The 21,242-nt window shown below is 40.5% G+C and overlaps 1 protein-coding gene across 11 annotated transcripts in view; it reads left to right on the top strand.

The window, feature by feature from the left end:
* LOC103701495 overlaps positions 1-21,242 on the top strand; it is a 37,106-nt gene that overhangs the window by 7,173 nt on the left and 8,691 nt on the right. For 3 of the 11 annotated variants that reach the window (XR_003384571.2, XM_039128640.1, XM_008783571.4), the window contains 2 exons: positions 731-815; positions 979-1,391. Coding sequence is in view for 5 of the 11 variants with exons in the window: in XM_039128640.1 (XP_038984568.1) it covers positions 731-815; positions 979-1,005 (112 nt within the window). In the remaining 6 variants the exon portion in view is untranslated. Of the gene's footprint in view, positions 1-730; positions 1,392-9,037; positions 9,079-21,242 lie in introns of those variants that run through there. The other 8 variants (XR_005512681.1, XM_039128631.1, XM_039128628.1 and 5 more) reach the window with 4 other exon arrangements.

The raw sequence follows: 21,242 nt of genomic DNA, 5'->3' as shown, positions 1-21,242 counted from the left end.
CTTCTTTCTGCCTCTTTAAATAAACAAAATGCTGAAGCCTTTAGAGGATCACATGAATGCATATATTTGTCTCTTCATTGCAGCGATGTAGATGTTCCTGGTGGAACACCTCTCATGCAGCAGTCTGCTTCTGCTGGATTCTTATTGTTAAAAGGGACACTTTTATTTGCATCAAAAAGAAAAGTAACTGTCATGCATGCACTACTTTTGATGCCACAAACATAATCTGGTCTTTGCTTGCATGAAATGTTATAATTGAATATCTGCTCTTGCAATTGGTCACCTTCTGTTTCACATCACATGCATATGCTTGTATCTGGATAAAAGCATGATTGCAGCTCTTTGTGGCTTTTACTGCATGGATGAAACAGCTTTTGCACTCATGAAGTTGCCTTCTACTTTATACGCGATGCATATGTTTGAATTCACATAATAGAAGTTTATTTTGCTATATCAATCATCATTTTAAAGTACTAGAGTGATTCCACATATGCTTTGGAGGTCAGGAGAGTACAGAAACGGAAAGTTGCAATCTTGATTCATCCTTAGCTTTTGCTTTATAGCCTTATAATGGTATACTTTTATTGATTCAGTGCCTGGTTTATATGGATCTTTTATAACTTTTTCCTGCTTGCGCCTGTTTTATTTGGATCTTTATTTATCCTTCTGCTTAGGTATTTATTATTATACGTTCTTCTGCTTATGCATTTATCTTCATAAATGGTGTCAGGAAAGGTGCAGCATGTGGAGGAATGAAATTGCGTGGTTATGTTTGCCATGGCCATGATTCAACATCAGTTGCAGTTATGACACAGGTGATCGCTGTTCACAATAACAGAAAGATTTACTTTATCTTTAGAATGTCTCTCCTCTAGAAGAGGGATATAAATAAATAAATAAATAAATAGAGATAATCATTCGAACTTATTTGCTTACAAGTTGAATACTGACATTTTTCATGATATGTTAATGCTGAAGTTATCTTTTTTACCTCGAAACTGCTAAATGTTATGCGGGATGGTGCTGCCGTTACTTGGTCTTCTTATTGCTGGAGCATCCTTAGTGGCGGTTGGTACAACAGGAATTGCTACTGATGAGCCTGTCAGTTCCATCATAGCTGGTAGTTTACCTGGAATGGGATGATGTCCTTGTATCTTGATATTTACTTTCTTATCCAAATTACTTAATTTTACATGCTTCCAATCAGGGAAAAAATTCCTATAAAAATTATCAATTTGGCTAGAAAATATAGAATTTAGGAAGCAATTACCTGCAAAATAATAAGTACTTAATGAGTTCTTAAGCCTGATTATCCTGAAGAATCATAAGCATATGCAATTCAATGATGAAAAGGCTTGAACTTCGAAATAAAATTTGAAATTAACCTTGTACAAAGTATCTTTTTTGTTTTATTTAAGCCTTATATTTTCTCTTTGAAGAAAAGAAGATGAAACTTTCTGGAGACAGATAGGAAATCCTATAATTTGGTGATGAACAGAAAAACTTTAAGTATGCAGTGATTCTAGCTAGTATCCATTAGAAGCTTTCTTGTTTTTTTTTTTTCCTTTTGTGGTCAATATCCTCATTGATGGAAATTTGGACCGTGGAAGCAATCTTGATGAATTAGTGGTTTTTCTTCCCCAGTGACATGACTAAAGGTCAACTCTAAAGGGCCTTCCAGCTTGTTCTTGTATTCATATAAGACAGCATTGCAATGAACCATGTCTAGTAATGGGACAACAATGGAAATTTTGGGGGAAAACTGACATGTTCAAGAAGGTAGTAGTAACTTAGCTTTATTGTTATTTATTCATGTACTATCCCCTGCACTAGAACAAGTCATTAGACACATTCGTAAAGGTGGAGCAATGATGGATAGTTTGAATACTGTTGTGCTGGCTTATGTTGATGTGCATCAATGGTTGTCATAAATCAGGAATTAATCATTTCTAGAACCATACTTTCATCAGAAGAAAGTTGCGAAATGTAAAAGGATAAAAAATTAGAAAGGGTTTTAAAATAGATTAACCCTGGAAATTGTTAAAATTGTTTCTTTTAATATTAATAAGGTATTGTGATTTTTCTTTTTCTTTTTTTGTAGAGGGGGGGGGGGGGGGGGGGGGGGGGGAGCTGGGGTAAAAATATGTGAACAATAGAGAAGAAGTGGATTAACTTACTGTTTCCACATTGAAGCTTCTAGGAGAACTTTGAAACCTAACTACTATAAAGTCCTTCCTACTAAAACTTGAAGTTTAATGTTACAATTAATGGTACATTTTTTGTTATCTATTAATTTGTGAAAAGCCTCTCCGGAATGGTACATTGGGTAGATAAAATATCTGTTTTGTCATCACAAAGGTGTTCTTTTAAAAGGTTTGCTGATTTTAACTGGTCATGGACTTGCAGTGCATCATTTAACATGGTAGATGAACAATATGTAAGAACTACCACATAAAATTTATTTCATTTTATAATGAGTTTAAAAATCAAATGTTGATTCATTGTTCAAAAGGAAACATTTTACACCTTGTTTTGATGTTACACACGTCTAGCATGCATTACCTTGTTTATTTCATTTTATTATTATAGCTCTTTATTACATTTATTTCAAAATCTAGAATTATATTATTAAAAGTCATTAATTAACTATTCAAACATAGGGCTAAATCTCTTGAAACTTGTATTTGCAGAACAAATTAAGCAAACAAAACTTCATAAATGGCTTTTTTTGATGATCATAGTTCAATCAAACCCAAAAATTTTAGTGGGTCTTCTTTTTAAAGGTGTCAAAGCGAAGTAAAATATTGGGTAACCACATTAGGGTTGATCTCTAGCATAGAATTTTCTGATCCTAGACTGTCATCTGGATCAACCTCTCAACTCTCACCTTGTCCTCAAATTCTGGATCACCTGGCTCTCACTCTAAAACCCATGAAGAAATTGAGTTCTATTGGCGCCAAAGGATCTTGCTAATTCTCCATATGATGTATGTCTTTCTACCAAATCGGTTAAGAAGCTTTGGGGTGCTTTTGAAATGGAATATGGATTGGATGATGTCGGTCTTGATCGGTTCAACGTATCCAAATTCCGTAAATATGTTATGGTGGATTCTAAATCTATTAGTATCTAAATTTATGAATTTCAAGATCTTCTTAGAAAGGCTGAACGGATAGGTTGTAAATTCTCCGAAAATTATAGAGTTCAAGCTTTGGTTGATTCTCTCCCTCTATCTTGGTCGAGTTTTTCTCGTAAGTTAAGTCATAAGCAAGGTGACTTAACCCTATCAGAAGTTATAGACTCAATCAAGATCGAAGAAGAGCATCGATTTAAATATAAGCCTAAATCCGATTTTGGACCCAAGATAAATTTGATTAAATTAAATCATATCTATTTCAAACCTTGAGGAAAATTTTGTAAAAAAGAAAAAAGCCTAGAATTCTTCAAACCTAAAACCCAGAATTCTTCAAACCTTGTCTCTTCCTCCAAACTTCTTGGAAGCCATAACCATCTGAATTAGAAGCTAAAAGGCACATCTGCTTTGTGTGCAAGCAGACAACTCATATGCCGAAGGACTGCTATTATAGTAAGACTAAACCATGGAAGAAAGGATCACCTAAATCTCAATTGAATATATTTGAAAATGGTTTTGGATCTTCTTTCAGGTTAGAAAGTCAAAATCCTATGGCACTCCTTATCTATTCTTCTTGTGGCTGGTGGCTTGTTTCTGGAGCTAATGTACATATTTGTTTTGATTGTCCCGGGTTCTCCACCTTTTAGGAATCAAGTGGAGGAGATGTAATGCTTGGATCGACTCCTCAGCACAAGTGTTAGGAAAAAGGACGAGTGGACCTCAAGATGACATTTAGGAAAACTTTAATCCTTTATGAAGTGTTGTTCGTCCCTAGTGTTAGGAGGAACCTCATCAGTAGATCTCTTCTTGTATCTAGAGACTATAATATTACATTAGATTCTAATAATCTTATGATCATTTGTAATAATGAGTTTGTTAGAAAAAGCTTTGTATCTGAAAGTCTATTCAAATTAAGTGCAATTCCTAAAGATTCTAATAAAGATCTTTCTTTTATTCTAAATTTTGAATCTTCTAATATTTGGCATAGTAGGCTTGGTCATATGAATTTTGATCGGATCCATCACATGACTAACTTAAATTTGATCCCTAAGATTCATGATCAAATGTGAAATATGTGTTCAAGCCAAAAGTACTCAAAAATCTTTCAAATATGTTAATAGAAGTTCTAACCTTCTTGATTTTATTCAAAGTGATGTGTGTAACTTTACCAAAATTCCAACTCAAGGAGGAAATCGTTACTTTGTAACATTCATTGATGATTTCTCTCGGTATTGTTACGTATATCCAATCAAATCTAAAATTGAAGTCTTAGATAAATTTAAAATCTATAAGGCTGAAACTGGAACCCAAATTGAAAAAAATCTTTAAAAGATTTAGGTCTGATCGAGGTGGAGGATATACGTTCAATGAAATGGCCCTATTCTGTCAAGAGCATGAGATCATTCATGAGGTTACTCCTCCCCACAGTCGAACAGTGTAGTAGAACGAAAGAACCACACGCTAATGGACATGGTTAATTTAATATTAATCAGTTTGTGTGCATCCGAGAACTTGTGGGGGAAGCTTTTTTAGTAGCCTGTTACATTCTAAATAGAATGCCTTTTAAGAATAGTAACAAGACATCTTTTGAACTCAAAAGGGTAGAACTTCTAAATTAGATTGCGAAGTATGGGGGTGCCTAGCTAAAGCAAGTAAATCTGAACCTAAGAAAAAAAATGGCCCTAAAACTATAGATACAATCTTTGTAGGGTATTTCTTGGATAGTAGTACAAATAGATTTCTTATAATAAATTCTGAAATTAGTGACATCTTTAATAACACTCTCATCGAGGCTAGAGATGCTGTTTATTTTAAAAATGATTTTTCTTTTAAAAACCAAATAACTAATGAAATTCAATTTGATCTATCATCTAACCCTAGCCTTGTTGAATCAAAGATTTCTTGTGATTCTAGAAAGAGGAAGAGGTCTTAACTCTGATCATGGACCTTCTGAACCTAGAAGGAGCACAAGGACTAGAAAAGAAAGGGACTTTAGTGAAGGTTTCTTTACTTTTCTAGTTGAAGGTGAACCTTCCACATTTGCAGAGGCAACGTCATCACCTGACAACTCTTTTTGGAAGGAAGCCATCAACTCTGAATTCAACTCAATTATCCAAAATCAGACATGGATCATAACTGATCTTCGTCCAGGTGGTAAACTATTAGGTTATAATGGGTATTCCGTAGGAAGCTTAGACCTGGTGGATCACTAGAAAAATATAAGGCTAAATTAATGTCTAAGGGGTATAACCAAAAATAGAGTTTATATTATTTTGATACCTATTCTCCTATAGATAGAATCCCTATCCTTAGAACCCTTATTGTTGTTGCTTCTATTCATAAGTTGATCATTCATCAAATGGATGTGAAGATTGCGTTCCTAAATGGAGATCTACATGGAACATCTTGAAGGATTTTTTATAAAGGTGCAAGAAAATAAAGTTTGCAAACTTGTTAAGTTCCTATATGGTCTAAAATAGGCACCTAAACAATGACAGAAAAAATTTGATAAAATCAAACTTTTCTTTGGTTTCTCCATCAATGATCATGACAACTGTGTCTATTCCAAAATCATCGATGATGATTGTGTGATCCTTTATTTATATGTCGATGGTATTCTGATCTTTGGAATGTCTCTAAAAATCATATCTGAGATCAATAATTCTTTTCAAATGACTTTCACATGAAAGACTTAGATAAAGCTGATATCATCCAAGGGATAAAACTGATTAGATCCCGTAAAGGGCTATCTCTCTCTCTCTCTCTTGCTCATTCTATCAAGAAAATAATTCAAAATTTTGGTTACTCTAAACAAAATCTGTATCTACTCCTTATAATCCAAATGTCATCTTAAAAAGAATTTAGGTGAACCAGTTGATCAAATCAAATACTCTCAAATCATAAGTTTTTTTTTGTATGTGGCAAACATGACAAGACCTAATACTGCCTATGTTGTAGGAAGACTAAGTAGATATACTCAAAATCCAGATCAATCTCATTAGTTAGTTGTTGAAAAGGTATTTCGATATCTTAAGCAAACCTTTGATATATCTCTTTTACACTGGATATCCTGAAGTGGTTGAGGGTTATAGTGATGCAAATTGGATTATTGATTCTCTTGTTCTTTAATCAACCATTGGATATCTCTTTCTTCTCGACGATGCTGTCGTTACTTGGGGATCATCCGAGCAAACTACTATATCTCGAAGCACCATGGAGGCCGAGTTGGTTGCTTTAGATACTATTTGTGCTAGATTAAAAAGCTTATCTTAGAGCTACTTTTAGTCCCTAAGCCAGTTCTGGCTATATCTGTAATAACCCCAAAATTTTTTTTTTTTTATATATAAAAAAGGGATAGAATAGTCCTTTAAAATTGATATAAGGGGTAAAATTGGAAGGAATCAAAAGTTAATGGCATAATAGTAGATGCGTTGAAGTGTTAGGGGCAACATGGGAAGGAATTAAAAGATAATGGCATAATTGCAGATATATCGAAGTGGCAAGGGCAAAATGGGAATTTAATAATATTAAACAAAGGGTGAATAGTGTTTTGATGTGATTTAATTAGAGGGTTGTGCTGTCGGTGGAATGAAACCGAGAGAGAGGGAGTCTCAGGCGTGAAACAGAGAGGAAAGAAAGAAAGAAAAAGAGAAGAAGAAGAAGAAAGAAGAAGAGGAAGGGGATTCGAGAGGGAAAGGGATCCCGGTTGCACTTCCAGCTGAAGGAAAAAGTGTAGATCTCCTTCTCCTCTACGCAAGGACCTCGATTTCCAAAAAGAAAAAGGTAAATATCCATCTCTATCTAGTCTTTTGATGACATTAGGCTATACAAAGGGTGAATATAGTCTAGAGGGGTCGGATAAGGGTTGTAGAGGCGGTTAAAAGAGGAAGAATCGGATTTTGACAAATTTTTCCGGCACTACGGAAAAACTGTGTCGAAGTCCCAACTTCGGCGAATTATTTAGGGGGTCAAACGACCTCCGATAGCAATGCATGTTACCTCTTTGGAATCCCCTATGAGTGTAGAATGTTAGGTAAAAATTTCATCAAATTTGGAGTCTGGAAAGTGGATCAAACCCGAGATGAAGTAACCGGCTGTCGGTCCGGGTTACTGTTCATCCGGGTGGAAAATAAGGGATTTCATGCTATAATAGAGTATTAAGCCTAGATCAAGCTAAAAGGGAGCTTGTACTCATGCAAGGGAGTCCCTAATACACATAAATGGTGAGTTAATTAATAGAAAAAGAAAAAAGAAAAGAAAAGAAAAGATTTAGGGAACGGGGGAGTTGAATTAATTAAAGTCCCCTATATTATAATTGGCACGTAGATTATAGCCCTTGATACAAAACTAAATGTATTGTAAATGCATGTCACAGTTGGGCAAGAAGCTAGGGAACAAGAGGAAGAAGTTCCCCACTGCCTGCTGTAGATTTTTGGAGGCGTATCAGGGCTGTGGCCGGATTGACAGGTGAGTGGGAGTCATGTACTTTGCACCATGAGCATCCTTAATTCATTTTCATGAATACCGCCAAGTGTGAATTGATTCCACTTGTGCATATTGATTGATATTATAGTAGATTCCTCTATAATTTTGTTTCTCCATACTTGATTATCTTGTGCACGCATTTGAGGGAACATTGAGAGGAATTACGAGGGGTTGATGAGTAACCAAATTGATTCCGAATTGTGAAATAACTTCTTTTGTAAATTGATTTCATTTCCTCTATTTCAAAGACTTTTGAGTGGTAGCTTTGATTGTACTCCTTTATGAGTAATTAAATTGAATCTGAATTGTGAAATGACTTCTTTTGTAAATTGATTTCATTTCCTCTATTTCAAAGACTTGTAGAGCCCTTCTCATGGTATATTGAGTTGCATTGTACTTCCGTGATTTCTCACTCCCAACCCTGATGTTAGTTATAATTGGGTCGTGGCCGAGTGAGTGGTAGTCTTGATTATGCTCCTTTTTAGTAGAGTATTGGGAGGGTGCATTATGTCATTTATGCATGGCTTGGCAGTATCTGCAGGACACCTATAGTCGATGGGGCTGAACATCGGCCTGTGTGCACATAGTAGCCTTCTGGGTGGGCGGAGCCCAGTCCCTTCCTAGGGGGGACACGGCTCTAGGCGTAGGATCGGCCGGTCCTACGACTTATATTCTGCTTGCCGCCGGGCATAGTAAGACCCCGCGAGGTGCAGTATGGCTTTCCGCGGATGTAGAATTCCCGCGAGGTGCCGTTTAGTATGTAGATGTGAGATGGATTTCTGTTCTGGATACTGGCCAGCATTTATATGATCAGTGTGGTGTCTTATCCTGCATATGCATGTGACAGTAGGGAGTTGTTGCTGGTTCGCCTGGGGCGTAAAACCCACCTCCCGATAGCTGTCTAGCATTTATGTTATCGGTATGGTGTCTTATCCTGCATATGCATGTGACAGTAGGGAGTTGTTGCTGGTTCGCCTGGGGCGTAAAACCCACCTCCCGATAGCTGTCTAGCATTTATGTTATCGGTATGGTGTCTTATCCTGCATATGCATGTGACAGTAGGGAGTTGTTGCTGGTTCGCCTGGGGCGTAAAACCCACCTCCCGACAGCTGTCTAGTGATGATTTCAGCATATTGACACCTGATTTGTATGTTCCAGCATTATGATCTGTTGAGCATATTCATGAGTAGCATATATGTTTACTTGATTATTCCATATATGCTTCAGATGAGTTGATATTGATTGTGGTGATATTGATGATTTACTCCATATTCTCTATGTTGAGATCATGTTCATCTTGTTATTGCTCTTGAGATTTCATCTCGAGCCATGATTATATTTTGTCTCATGTGCATAGTACTCTCTACTCCACTCACTGAGTATTTATATACTCACTCCCCAGTTTGGTGTTTTTGATTGCAGGGCAGGTATTGTATAGAGAAGAGCAGGATTAGAGATTGCCTGCTAGCTGTGCCGCTCCATAGTATAGTATAGTATAATCTAGATAGAGGTTATACCTTTTGGTGTATTATAAACCTTCTGTTGTATATAGTGTATAGTTATAGTCATAGATCCTGTTGTGGATATGGGTTTGACCATGGATGGATTGGAGAGCAGGTATATATATATATGCAGATCAGTTGTATGCCTGTGATGATACATGTGTTGTCCAGGTTATATTGTGACGGATTATGTGATTGCTGCTCTGACAGGTAGTGTGTTGTATGTATTGAGATAATCCTGACAGATCACTATAGGAAAAGTGATCATTTTGTGCATGCATCATGCCAAATTTTTCAAGATTTATTGATGATTGATAGGTAGTAGGGTTCTACGCGGTGGCTGGTGGCCTTATGCCTACCCGCACCCTAGGACCGTCGCGGCGGCCCGCCGGGAACGGGGCGGGGGTCGTGACAAGAGGTGGTATCAGAGCAAAGGTTAAGAAGAGTCCTGTCAGAGCAATAGGGTGAGTCAGGATTAAGTATAGGATTATACTATGGAGCATAGGGTTTTTCTGTATGTTAATTTATGAGTCATTTACAGTTCAGTAAAATATATTATGACTCAGTGTGTAACGACCGCCCTCTCTTTTTAACTCTTTTAGAGACATATAAAGAATACTTCCAAGGAAAATGGAGCCAGATATAGCATTGGATGCGGGTTCTGCACATGTCGAGCCCCAAAGAGAAAAACCTCCTCCTGCTGATAGACGGAGGGTTGATGATCAAGGAGAGGTAGGAAGTAGAGATGCATTGATGGAACAGTTACTGGCGGAGAATCAGGCTCTGAGGGAGCAGATTGCTCGGGGGAAACCTCCTGCCCCGTCAGTAGTATCTATCCCACCTCCTGTACCTGTGCCAAGAAGTTTGGCCAGGCGGGCTCTAGATGATGAGGGGATTACTGTACAGGAGTTTCTGAGGCTCAGAACCCCGGAGTTTAAGGGGGAAAAAGGTGAAGATCCTCAGAGATTTCTGGAGGAGACTGAAAAGATGATACGGAGACTGCCCTGTTCTGATGCAAGAGCTATAGAACTTGTAGGGCTTACAATGAAGGAAGATGCCTGGGACTGGTACCAGAGACAAGTGGAGGACAGATTGTACAGTAGGAATCCTCCAACCTGGGAAGAGTTCAGGCAAGCAGTGATGGATGAGTTCTTGTCTCCGGCTGAGAGGGAGAATCGGGCTCTTCAGTTTGAGAGGCTGAAGCAGATGCCCGGAATGAGCGTATCTGAGTACGCTCGTGAGTTCACTAGATTGGGGAAGTATGCTCCTTACATCATCCCCACTGAAGCTGCCAGGATAGAAAGATTCAGGCAGGGTCTGATTTGCCCGCTTTATAATGCAGTACTGGCAGTAGAGGTCCCCACCTTGTCTAGGCTAATTGATAAAGCAAAACAGTGGGAGACCAGAAACAAAGAGGAAAGAGCTGAAAGAGAACAGAGGAAAATGAGTATGGGGAAAGGGCAAAGCAGTAGAAATAGATCTGAGGGAGTAGATCTCTCGGAGGGCCCGACAGAGCAGTCTGTACGCTCAGCTCCACCTGCCCCACGTAAGAGGAAATGGAGGGAAAGAGGTCAATCACAAGATACTTTTCTGCCATCAGTACCTCGTCCTCCGGTCACTATGGCCAGAACGGAATCCAAGTTCCAATCATGGCCAGTATGTGGCATATGTGGGAAGCAGCACCCTGGCAGATGCAGAATGGGTCAGGGAGTGTGCTACAGATGTGGACAGCCGGGTCATTTTGTCAAAGAATGCCCGCAGGGTGCCACCTAGCAGTTTGTGCCTTTAGCATCCTATCCTTCTGTGCAGATGGACAGGCCTAGTAGTAGGGAGCCTGTAGGCAGAGGTAGAGGTCAAGCACAAACATCACAGCAGAGTGCTGGACCATCTCAACTGTCAGCTCCAGTAGGCAGAGGGCAAGGAAGGGTGTTCACGGTAAATCCACAGGAGGCACAGGCATCGAATGCAGCTATGACAGGTATACTCCTCATTGATAAGATTAAAGCTAGAGTGTTATTTGATTCTGGAGCTACCCATTCATTTGTATCTCCTTATTTTGCTAAAAAGTTAGCTAAGGATAAGATATTAATGCATATTCTCTTAGCTATTAGTACACCTGTAGGGGATAGTATAAAAGCGAAGTATGTATATCCTACCTGTGTGGTAGAAATAGAAGGTAAAACACTTCCAATTTATTTGATTCCCAATACCACACCGAGCAGAATATGAAGAGTAGATATACTCATCCCTTTGAGTAATCAGGTAATTTACTCTTTTAAATTCGAGGACGAATTTTATATAGGGGGGAGGATGTAATAACCCCAAAATTTTTTTTTTTATATTTTTTTATATAAAAATGGGATAGAATAGTCCTTTAAAATTGATATAAGGGGTAAAATTGGAAGGAATCAAAAGTTAATGGCATAATAGTAGATGCGTTGAAGTGTTAGGGGCAAAATGGGAAGGAATCAAAAGATAATGGCATAATTGCAGATATATCGAAGTGGCAAGGGCAAAATGGGAATTTAATAATATTAAACAAAGGGTGAATAGTGTTTTGATGTGATTTAATTAGAGGGTTGTGCTGTCGGTGGAATGAAACCGAGAGAGAGGGAGTCTCAGGCGTGAAATAGAGAGGAAAGAAAGAAAGAAAAAGAGAAGAAGAAGAAGAAGAAAGAAGAAGAGGAAGGGGATTCGAGAGGGAAAGGGATCCCGGTTGCACTTCCAGCTGAAGGGAAAAGTGTAGATCTCCTTCTCCTCTACGCAAGGACCTCGATTTCCAAAAAGAAAAAGGTAAATATCCATCTCTATCTAGTCTTTTGATGACATTAGGCTATACAAAGGGTGAATATAGTCTAGAGGGGTCGGATAAGGGTTGTAGAGGCGGTTAAAAGAGGAAGAATCGGATTTTGACAAATTTTTCCGGCACCACGGAAAAACTGTGTCGAAGTCCCAACTTCGGCGAATTATTTAGGGGGTCAAACGACCTCCGATAGCAATGCATGTTACCTCTTTGGAATCCCCTATGAGTGTAAAATGTTAGGTAAAAATTTCATCAAATTTGGAGTCTGGAAAGTGGATCAAACCCGAGATGAAGTAACCGGCTGTCGGTCCGGGTTACTGTTCATCCGGGTGGAAAATAAGGGATTTCATGCTATAATAGAGTATTAAGCCTAGATCAAGCTAAAAGGGAGCTTGTACTCATGCAAGGGAGTCCCTAATACACATAAATGGTGAGTTAATTAATAGAAAAAGAAAAAAGAAAAGAAAAGAAAAGATTTAGGGAACGGGGGAGTTGAATTAATTAAAGTCCCCTATATTATAATTGGCACGTAGATTATAGCCCTTGATACAAAACTAAATGTATTGTAAATGCATGTCACAGTTGGGCAAGAAGCTAGGGAACAAGAGGAAGAAGTTCCCCACTGCCTGCTGTAGATTTTTGGAGGCGTATCAGGGCTGTGCCGGATTGACAGGTGAGTGGGAGTCATGTACTTTGCACCATGAGCATCCTTAATTCATTTTCATGAATACCGCCAAGTGTGAATTGATTCCACTTGTGCATATTGATTGATATTGTAGTAGATTCCTCTATAATTTTGTTTCTCCATACTTGATTATCTTGTGCACGCATTTGAGGGAACATTGAGAGGAATTACGAGGGGTTGATGAGTAACCAAATTGATTCCGAATTGTGAAATAACTTCTTTTGTAAATTGATTTCATTTCCTCTATTTCAAAGACTTGTGAGTGGTAGCTTTGATTATACTCCTTTATGAGTAATTAAATTGAATCTGAATTGTGAAATGACTTCTTTTGTAAATTGATTTCATTTCCTCTATTTCAAAGACTTGTAGAGCCCTTCTCATGGTATATTGAGTTGCATTGTACTTCCGTGATTCCTCACTCCCAACCCTGATGTTAGTTATAATTGGGTCGTGGCCGAGTGAGTGGTAGTCTTGATTATGCTCCTTTTTAGTAGAGTATTGGGAGGGTGCATTATGTCATTTATGCATGGCTTGGCAGTATCTGCAGGACACCTATAGTCGATGGGGCTGAACATCGGCCTTTGTGCACATAGTAGCCTTCTGGGTGGGCGGAGCCCAGTCCCTTCCTAGGGGGGACACGGCCCTAGGCGTAGGATCGGCCGGTCCTACGACTTATATTCTGCTTGCCGCCGGGCATAGTAAGACCCCGCGAGGTGCAGTATGACTTTCCGCGGATGTAGAATTCCCGCGAGGTGCCGTTTAGTATGTAGATGTGAGATGGATTTCTGTTCTGGATACTAGCCAGCATTTATATGATCAGTGTGGTGTCTTATCCTGCATATGCATGTGACAGTAGGGAGTTGTTGCTGGTTCGCCTGGGGCGTAAAACCCACCTCCCGATAGCTGTCTAGCATTTATGTTATCGGTATGGTGTCTTATCCTGCATATGCATGTGACAGTAGGGAGTTGTTGCTGGTTCGCCTGGGGCGTAAAACCCACCTCCCGATAGCTGTCTAGCATTTATGTTATCGGTATGGTGTCTTATCCTGCATATGCATGTGACAGTAGGGAGTTGTTGCTGGTTCGCCTGGGGCGTAAAACCCACCTCCCGACAGCTGTCTAGTGATGATTTCAGCATATTGACACCTGATTTGTATGTTCCAGCATTATGATCTGTTGAGCATATTCATGAGTAGCATATATGTTTACTTGATTATTCCATATATGCTTCAGATGAGTTGATATTGATTGTGGTGATATTGATGATTTACTCCATATTCTCTATGTTGAGATCATGTTCATCTTGTTATTGCTCTTGAGATTTCATCTCGAGCCATGATTATATTTTGTCTCATGTGCATAGTACTCTCTACTCCACTCACTGAGTATTTATATACTCACTCCCCAGTTTGGTGTTTTTGATTGCAGGGCAGGTATTGTATAGAGAAGAGCAGGATTAGAGATTGCCTGCTAGCTGTGCCGCTCCATAGTATAGTATAGTATAATCTAGATAGAGGTTTATACCTTTTGGTGTATTATAAACCTTCTGTTGTATATAGTGTATAGTTATAGTCATAGATCCTGTTGTGGATATGGGTTTGACCATGGATGGATTGGAGAGCAGGTATATATATATATGCAGATCAGTTGTATGCCTGTGATGATACATGTGTTGTCCAGGTTATATTGTGACGGATTATGTGATTGCTGCTCTGACAGGTAGTGTGTTGTATGTATTGAGATAATCCTGACAGATCACTATAGGAAAAGTGATCATTTTGTGCATGCATCATGCCAAATTTTTCAAGATTTATTGATGATTGATAGGTAGTAGGGTTCTACGCGGTGGCTGGTGGCCTTATGCCTACCCGCACCCTAGGACCGTCGCGGCGGCCCGCCGGGAACGGGGCGGGGGTCGTGACAAGAGGTGGTATCAGAGCAAAGGTTAAGAAGAGTCCTGTCAGAGCAATAGGGTGAGTCAGGATTAAGTATAGGATTATACTATGGAGCATAGGGTTTTTCTGTATGTTAATTTATGAGTCATTTACAGTTCAGTAAAATATATTATGACTCAGTGTGTAACGACCGCCCTCTCTTTTAACTCTTTTAGAGACATATAAAGAATACTTCCAAGGAAAATGGAGCCAGATATAGCATTGGATGCGGGTTCTGCACATGTCGAGCCCCAAAGAGAAAAACCTCCTCCTGCTGATAGACGGAGGGTTGATGATCAAGGAGAGGTAGGAAGTAGAGATGCATTGATGGAACAGTTACTGGCGGAGAATCAGGCTCTGAGGGAGCAGATTGCTCGGGGGAAACCTCCTGCCCCGTCAGTAGTATCTATCCCACCTCCTGTACCTGTGCCAAGAAGTTTGGCCAGGCGGGCTCTAGATGATGAGGGGATTACTGTACAGGAGTTTCTGAGGCTCAGAACCCCGGAGTTTAAGGGGGAAAAAGGTGAAGATCCTCAGAGATTTCTGGAGGAGACTGAAAAGATGATACGGAGACTGCCCTGTTCTGATGCAAGAGCTATAGAACTTGTAGGGCTTACAATGAAGGAAGATGCCTGGGACTGGTACCAGAGACAAGTGGAGGACAGATTGTACAGTAGGAATCCTCCAACCTGGGAAGAGTTCAGGCAAGCAGTGATGGATGAGTTCTTGTCTCCGGCTGAGAGGGAGAATCGGGCTCTTCAGTTTGAGAGGCTGAAGCAGATGCCCGGAATGAGCGTATCTGAGTACGCTCGTGAGTTCACTAGATTGGGGAAGTATGCTCCTTACATCATCCCCACTGAAGCTGCCAGGATAGAAAGATTCAGGCAGGGTCTGATTTGCCCGCTTTATAATGCAGTACTGGCAGTAGAGGTCCCCACCTTGTCTAGGCTAATTGATAAAGCAAAACAGTGGGAGACCAGAAACAAAGAGGAAAGAGCTGAAAGAGAACAGAGGAAAATGAGTATGGGGAAAGGGCAAAGCAGTAGAAATAGATCTGAGGGAGTAGATCTCTCGGAGGGCCCGACAGAGCAGTCTGTACGCTCAGCTCCACCTGCCCCACGTAAGAGGAAATGGAGGGAAAGAGGTCAATCACAAGATACTTTTCTGCCATCAGTACCTCGTCCTCCGGTCACTATGGCCAGAACGGAATCCAAGTTCCAATCATGGCCAGTATGTGGCATATGTGGGAAGCAGCACCCTGGCAGATGCAGAATGGGTCAGGGAGTGTGCTACAGATGTGGACAGCCGGGTCATTTTGTCAAAGAATGCCCGCAGGGTGCCACCCAGCAGTTTGTGCCTTTAGCATCCTATCCTTCTGTGCAGATGGACAGGCCTAGTAGTAGGGAGCCTGTAGGCAGAGGTAGAGGTCAAGCACAAACATCACAGCAGAGTGCTGGACCATCTCAACTGTCAGCTCCAGTAGGCAGAGGGCAAGGAAGGGTGTTCACGGTAAATCCACAGGAGGCACAGGCATCGAATGCAGCTATGACAGGTATACTCCTCATTGATAAGATTAAAGCTAGAGTGTTATTTGATTCTGGAGCTACCCATTCATTTGTATCCCCTTATTTTGCTAAAAAGTTAGCTAAGGATAAGATATTAATGCATATTCTCTTAGCTATTAGTACACCTGTAGGGGATAGTATAAAAGCGAAGTATGTGTATCCTACCTGTGTGGTAGAAATAGAAGGTAAAACACTTCCAATTTATTTGATTTCCAATACCACACCGAGCAGAATACGAAGAGTAGATATACTCATCCCTTTGAGTAATCAGGTAATTTACTCTTTTAAATTCGAGGACGAATTTTATATAGGGGGGGAGGATGTAATAACCCCAAAATTTTTTTTTTTATATTTTTTTATATAAAAAAGGGATAGAATAGTCCTTTAAAATTGATATAAGGGGTAAAATTGGAAGGAATCAAAAGTTAATGGCATAATAGTAGATGCGTTGAAGTGTTAGGGGCAAAATGGGAAGGAATCAAAAGATAATGGCATAATTGCAGATATATCGAAGTGGCAAGGGCAAAATGGGAATTTAATAATATTAAACAAAGGATGAATAGTGTTTTGATGTGATTTAATTAGAGGGTTGTGCTGTCGGTGGAATGAAACCGAGAGAGAGGGAGTCTCAGGCGTGAAACAGAGAGGAAAGAAAGAAAGAAAAAGAGAAGAAGAAGAAGAAGAAAGAAGAAGAGGAAGGGGATTCGAGAGGGAAAGGGATCCCGGTTGCACTTCCAGCTGAAGGGAAAAGTGTAGATCTCCTTCTCCTCTACGCAAGGACCTCGATTTCCAAAAAGAAAAAGGTAAATATCCATCTCTATCTAGTCTTTTGATGACATTAGGCTATACAAAGGGTGAATATAGTCTAGAGGGGTCGGATAAGGGTTGTAGAGGCGGTTAAAAGAGGAAGAATCAGATTTTGACAAATTTTTCCAGCACTACGGAAAAACTGTGTCGAAGTCCCAACTTCGGCGAATTATTTAGGGGGTCAAACGACCTCCGATAGCAATGCATGTTACCTCTTTGGAATCCCCTATGAGTGTAGAATGTTAGGTAAAAATTTCATCAAATTTGGAGTCTGGAAAGTGGATCAAACCCGAGATGAAGTAACCGGCTGTCGGTCCGGGTTACTGTTCATCCGGGTGGAAAATAAGGGATTTCATGCTATAATAGAGTATTAAGCCTAGATCAAGCTAAAAGGGAGCTTGTACTCATGCAAGGGAGTCCCTAATACACATAAATGGTGAGTTAATTAATAGAAAAAGAAAAAAAAAAAGAAAAGAAAAGATTTAGGGAACGGGAGAGTTGAATTAATTAAAGTCCCTTATATTATAATTGGCACGTAGATTATAGCCCTTGATACAAAACTAAATGTATTGTAAATGCATGTCACAGTTGGGCAAGAAGCTAGGGAACAAGAGGAAGAAGTTCCCCACTGCCTGCTGTAGATTTTTGGAGGCGTATCAGGGCTGTGCCGGATTGACAGGTGAGTGGGAGTCATGTACTTTGCACCATGAGCATCCTTAATTCATTTTCATGAATACCGCCAAGTGTGAATTGATTCCACTTGTGCATATTGATTGATATTGTAGTAGATTCCTCTATAATTTTGTTTCTCCATACTTGATTATCTTGTGCACGCATTTGAGGGAACATTGAGAGGAATTACGAGGGGTTGATGAGTAACCAAATTGATTCCGAATTGTGAAATAACTTCTTTTGTAAATTGATTTCATTTCCTCTATTTCAAAGACTTGTGAGTGGTAGCTTTGATTATACTCCTTTATGAGTAATTAAATTGAATCTGAATTGTGAAATGACTTCTTTTGTAAATTGATTTCATTTCCTCTATTTCAAAGACTTGTAGAGCCCTTCTCATGGTATATTGAGTTGCATTGTACTTCCGTGATTCCTCACTCCCAACCCTGATGTTAGTTATAATTGGGTCGTGGCCGAGTGAGTGTAGTCTTGATTATGCTCCTTTTTAGTAGAGTATTGGGAGGGTGCATTATGTCATTTATGCATGGCTTGGCAGTATCTGCAGGACACCTATAGTCGATGGGGCTGAACATCGGCCTTTGTGCACATAGTAGCCTTCTGGGTGGGCGGAGCCCAGTCCCTTCCTAGGGGGGACACGGCCCTAGGCGTAGGATCGGCCGGTCCTACGACTTATATTCTGCTTGCCGCCGGGCATAGTAAGACCCCGCGAGGTGCAGTATGGCTTTCCGCGGATGTAGAATTCCCGCGAGGTGCCGTTTAGTATGTAGATGTGAGATGGATTTCTGTTCTGGATACTGGCCAGCATTTATATGATCAGTGTGGTGTCTTATCCTGCATATGCATGTGACAGTAGGGAGTTGTTGCTGGTTCGCCTGGGGCGTAAAACCCACCTCCCGATAGCTGTCTAGCATTTATGTTATCGGTATGGTGTCTTATCCTGCATATGCATGTGACAGTAGGGAGTTGTTGCTGGTTCGCCTGGGGCGTAAAACCCACCTCCCGATAGCTGTCTAGCATTTATGTTATCGGTATGGTGTCTTATCCTGCATATGCATGTGACAGTAGGGAGTTGTTGCTGGTTCGCCTGGGGCGTAAAACCCACCTCCCGACAGCTGTCTAGTGATGATTTCAGCATATTGACACCTGATTTGTATGTTCCAGCATTATGATCTGTTGAGCATATTCATGAGTAGCATATATGTTTACTTGATTATTCCATATATGCTTCAGATGAGTTGATATTGATTGTGGTGATATTGATGATTTACTCCATATTCTCTATGTTGAGATCATGTTCATCTTGTTATTGCTCTTGAGATTTCATCTCGAGCCATGATTATATTTTGTCTCATGTGCATAGTACTCTCTACTCCACTCACTGAGTATTTATATACTCACTCCCCAGTTTGGTGTTTTTGATTGCAGGGCAGGTATTGTATAGAGAAGAGCAGGATTAGAGATTGCCTGCTAGCTGTGCCGCTCCATAGTATAGTATAGTATAATCTAGATAGAGGTTTATACCTTTTGGTGTATTATAAACCTTCTGTTGTATATAGTGTATAGTTATAGTCATAGATCCTGTTGTGGATATGGGTTTGACCATGGATGGATTGGAGAGCAGGTATATATATATGTGCAGATCAGTTGTATGCCTGTGATGATACATGTGTTGTCCAGGTTATATTGTGACGGATTATGTGATTGCTGCTCTGACAGGTAGTGTGTTGTATGTATTGAGATAATCCTGACAGATCACTATAGGAAAAGTGATCATTTTGTGCATGCATCATGCCAAATTTTTCAAGATTTATTGATGATTGATAGGTAGTAGGGTTCTACGCGGTGGCTGGTGGCCTTATGCCTACCCGCACCCTAGGACCGTCGCGGCGGCCCGCCGGGAACGGGGCGGGGGTCGTGACAAGAGGTGGTATCAGAGCAAAGGTTAAGAAGAGTCCTGTCAGAGCAATAGGGTGAGTCAGGATTAAGTATAGGATTATACTATGGAGCATAGGATTTTTCTGTATGTTAATTTATGAGTCATTTACAGTTCAGTAAAATATATTATGACTCAGTGTGTAACGACCGCCCTCTCTTTTTAACTCTTTTAGAGACATATAAAGAATACTTCCAAGGAAAATGGAGCCAGATATAGCATTGGATGCGGGTTCTGCACATGTCGAGCCCCAAAGAGAAAAACCTCCTCCTGCTGATAGACGGAGGGTTGATGATCAAGGAGAGGTAGGAAGTAGAGATGCATTGATGGAACAGTTACTGGCGGAGAATCAGGCTCTGAGGGAGCAGATTGCTCGGGGGAAACCTCCTGCCCCATCAGTAGTATCTATCCCACCTCCTGTACCTGTGCCAAGAAGTTTGGCCAGGCGGGTTCTAGATGATGAGGGGATTACTGTATAGGAGTTTCTGAGGCTCAGAACCCCGGAGTTTAAGGGGGAAAAAGGTGAAGATCCTCAGAGATTTCTGGAGGAGACTGAAAAGATGATACGGAGACTGCCCTGTTCTGATGCAAGAGCTATAGAACTTGTAGGGCTTACAATGAAGGAAGATGCCTGAGACTGGTACCAGAGACAAGTGGAGGACAGATTGTACAGTAGGAATCCTCCAACCTGGGAAGAGTTCAGGCAAGCAGTGATGGATGAGTTCTTGTCTCCGGCTGAGAGGGAGAATCGGGCTCTTCAGTTTGAGAGGCTGAAGCAGATGCCCGGAATGAGCGTATCTGAGTACGCTCGTGAGTTCACTAGATTGGGGAAGTATGCTCCTTACATCATCCCCACTGAAGCTGCCAGGATAGAAAGATTCAGGCAGGGTCTGATTTTCCCGCTTTATAATGCAGTACTGGCAGTAGAGGTCCCCACCTTGTCTAGGCTAATTGATAAAGCAAAACAGTGGGAGACCAGAAACAAAGAGGAAAGAGCTGAAAGAGAACAGAGGAAAATGAGTATGGGGAAAGGGCAAAGCAGTAGAAATAGATCTGAGGGAGTAGATCTCTCGGAGGGCCCGACAGAGCAGTCTGTACGCTCAGCTCCACCTGCCCCACGTAAGAGGAAATGGAGGGAAAGAGGTCAATCACAAAATACTTTTCTGCCATCAGTACCTCGTCCTCCGGTCACTATGGCCAGAACGGAATCCAAGTTCCAATCATGGCCAGTATGTGGCATATGTGGGAAGCAGCACCCTGGCAGATGCAGAATGGGTCAGGGAGTGTGCTACAGATGTGGACAGCCGGGTCATTTTCTCAAAGAATGCCCGCAGGGTGCCACCCAGCAGTTTGTGCCTTTAGCATCCTATCCTTCTGTGTAGATGGACAGGCCTAGTAGTAGGGAGCCTGTAGGCAGAGGTAGAGGTCAAGCACAAACATCACAGCAGAGTGCTGGACCATCTCAACTGTCAGCTCCAGTAGGCAGAGGGCAAGGAAGGGTGTTCACGGTAAATCCACAGGAGGCACAGGCATCGAATGCAGCTATGACAGGTATACTCCTCATTGATAAGATTAAAGCTAGAGTGTTATTTGATTCTGGAGCTACCCATTCATTTGTATCCCCTTATTTTGCTAAAAAGTTAGCTAAGGATAAGATATTAATGCATATTCTCTTAGCTATTAGTACACCTGTAGGGGATAGTAT

This window comes from Phoenix dactylifera, chromosome 1 (genome assembly GCF_009389715.1).
Source record: "Phoenix dactylifera cultivar Barhee BC4 chromosome 1, palm_55x_up_171113_PBpolish2nd_filt_p, whole genome shotgun sequence".
Classification (NCBI taxonomy): Eukaryota; Viridiplantae; Streptophyta; class Magnoliopsida; order Arecales; family Arecaceae; genus Phoenix; species Phoenix dactylifera.
This window is presented reverse-complemented; position numbering and strand designations above follow the sequence as displayed.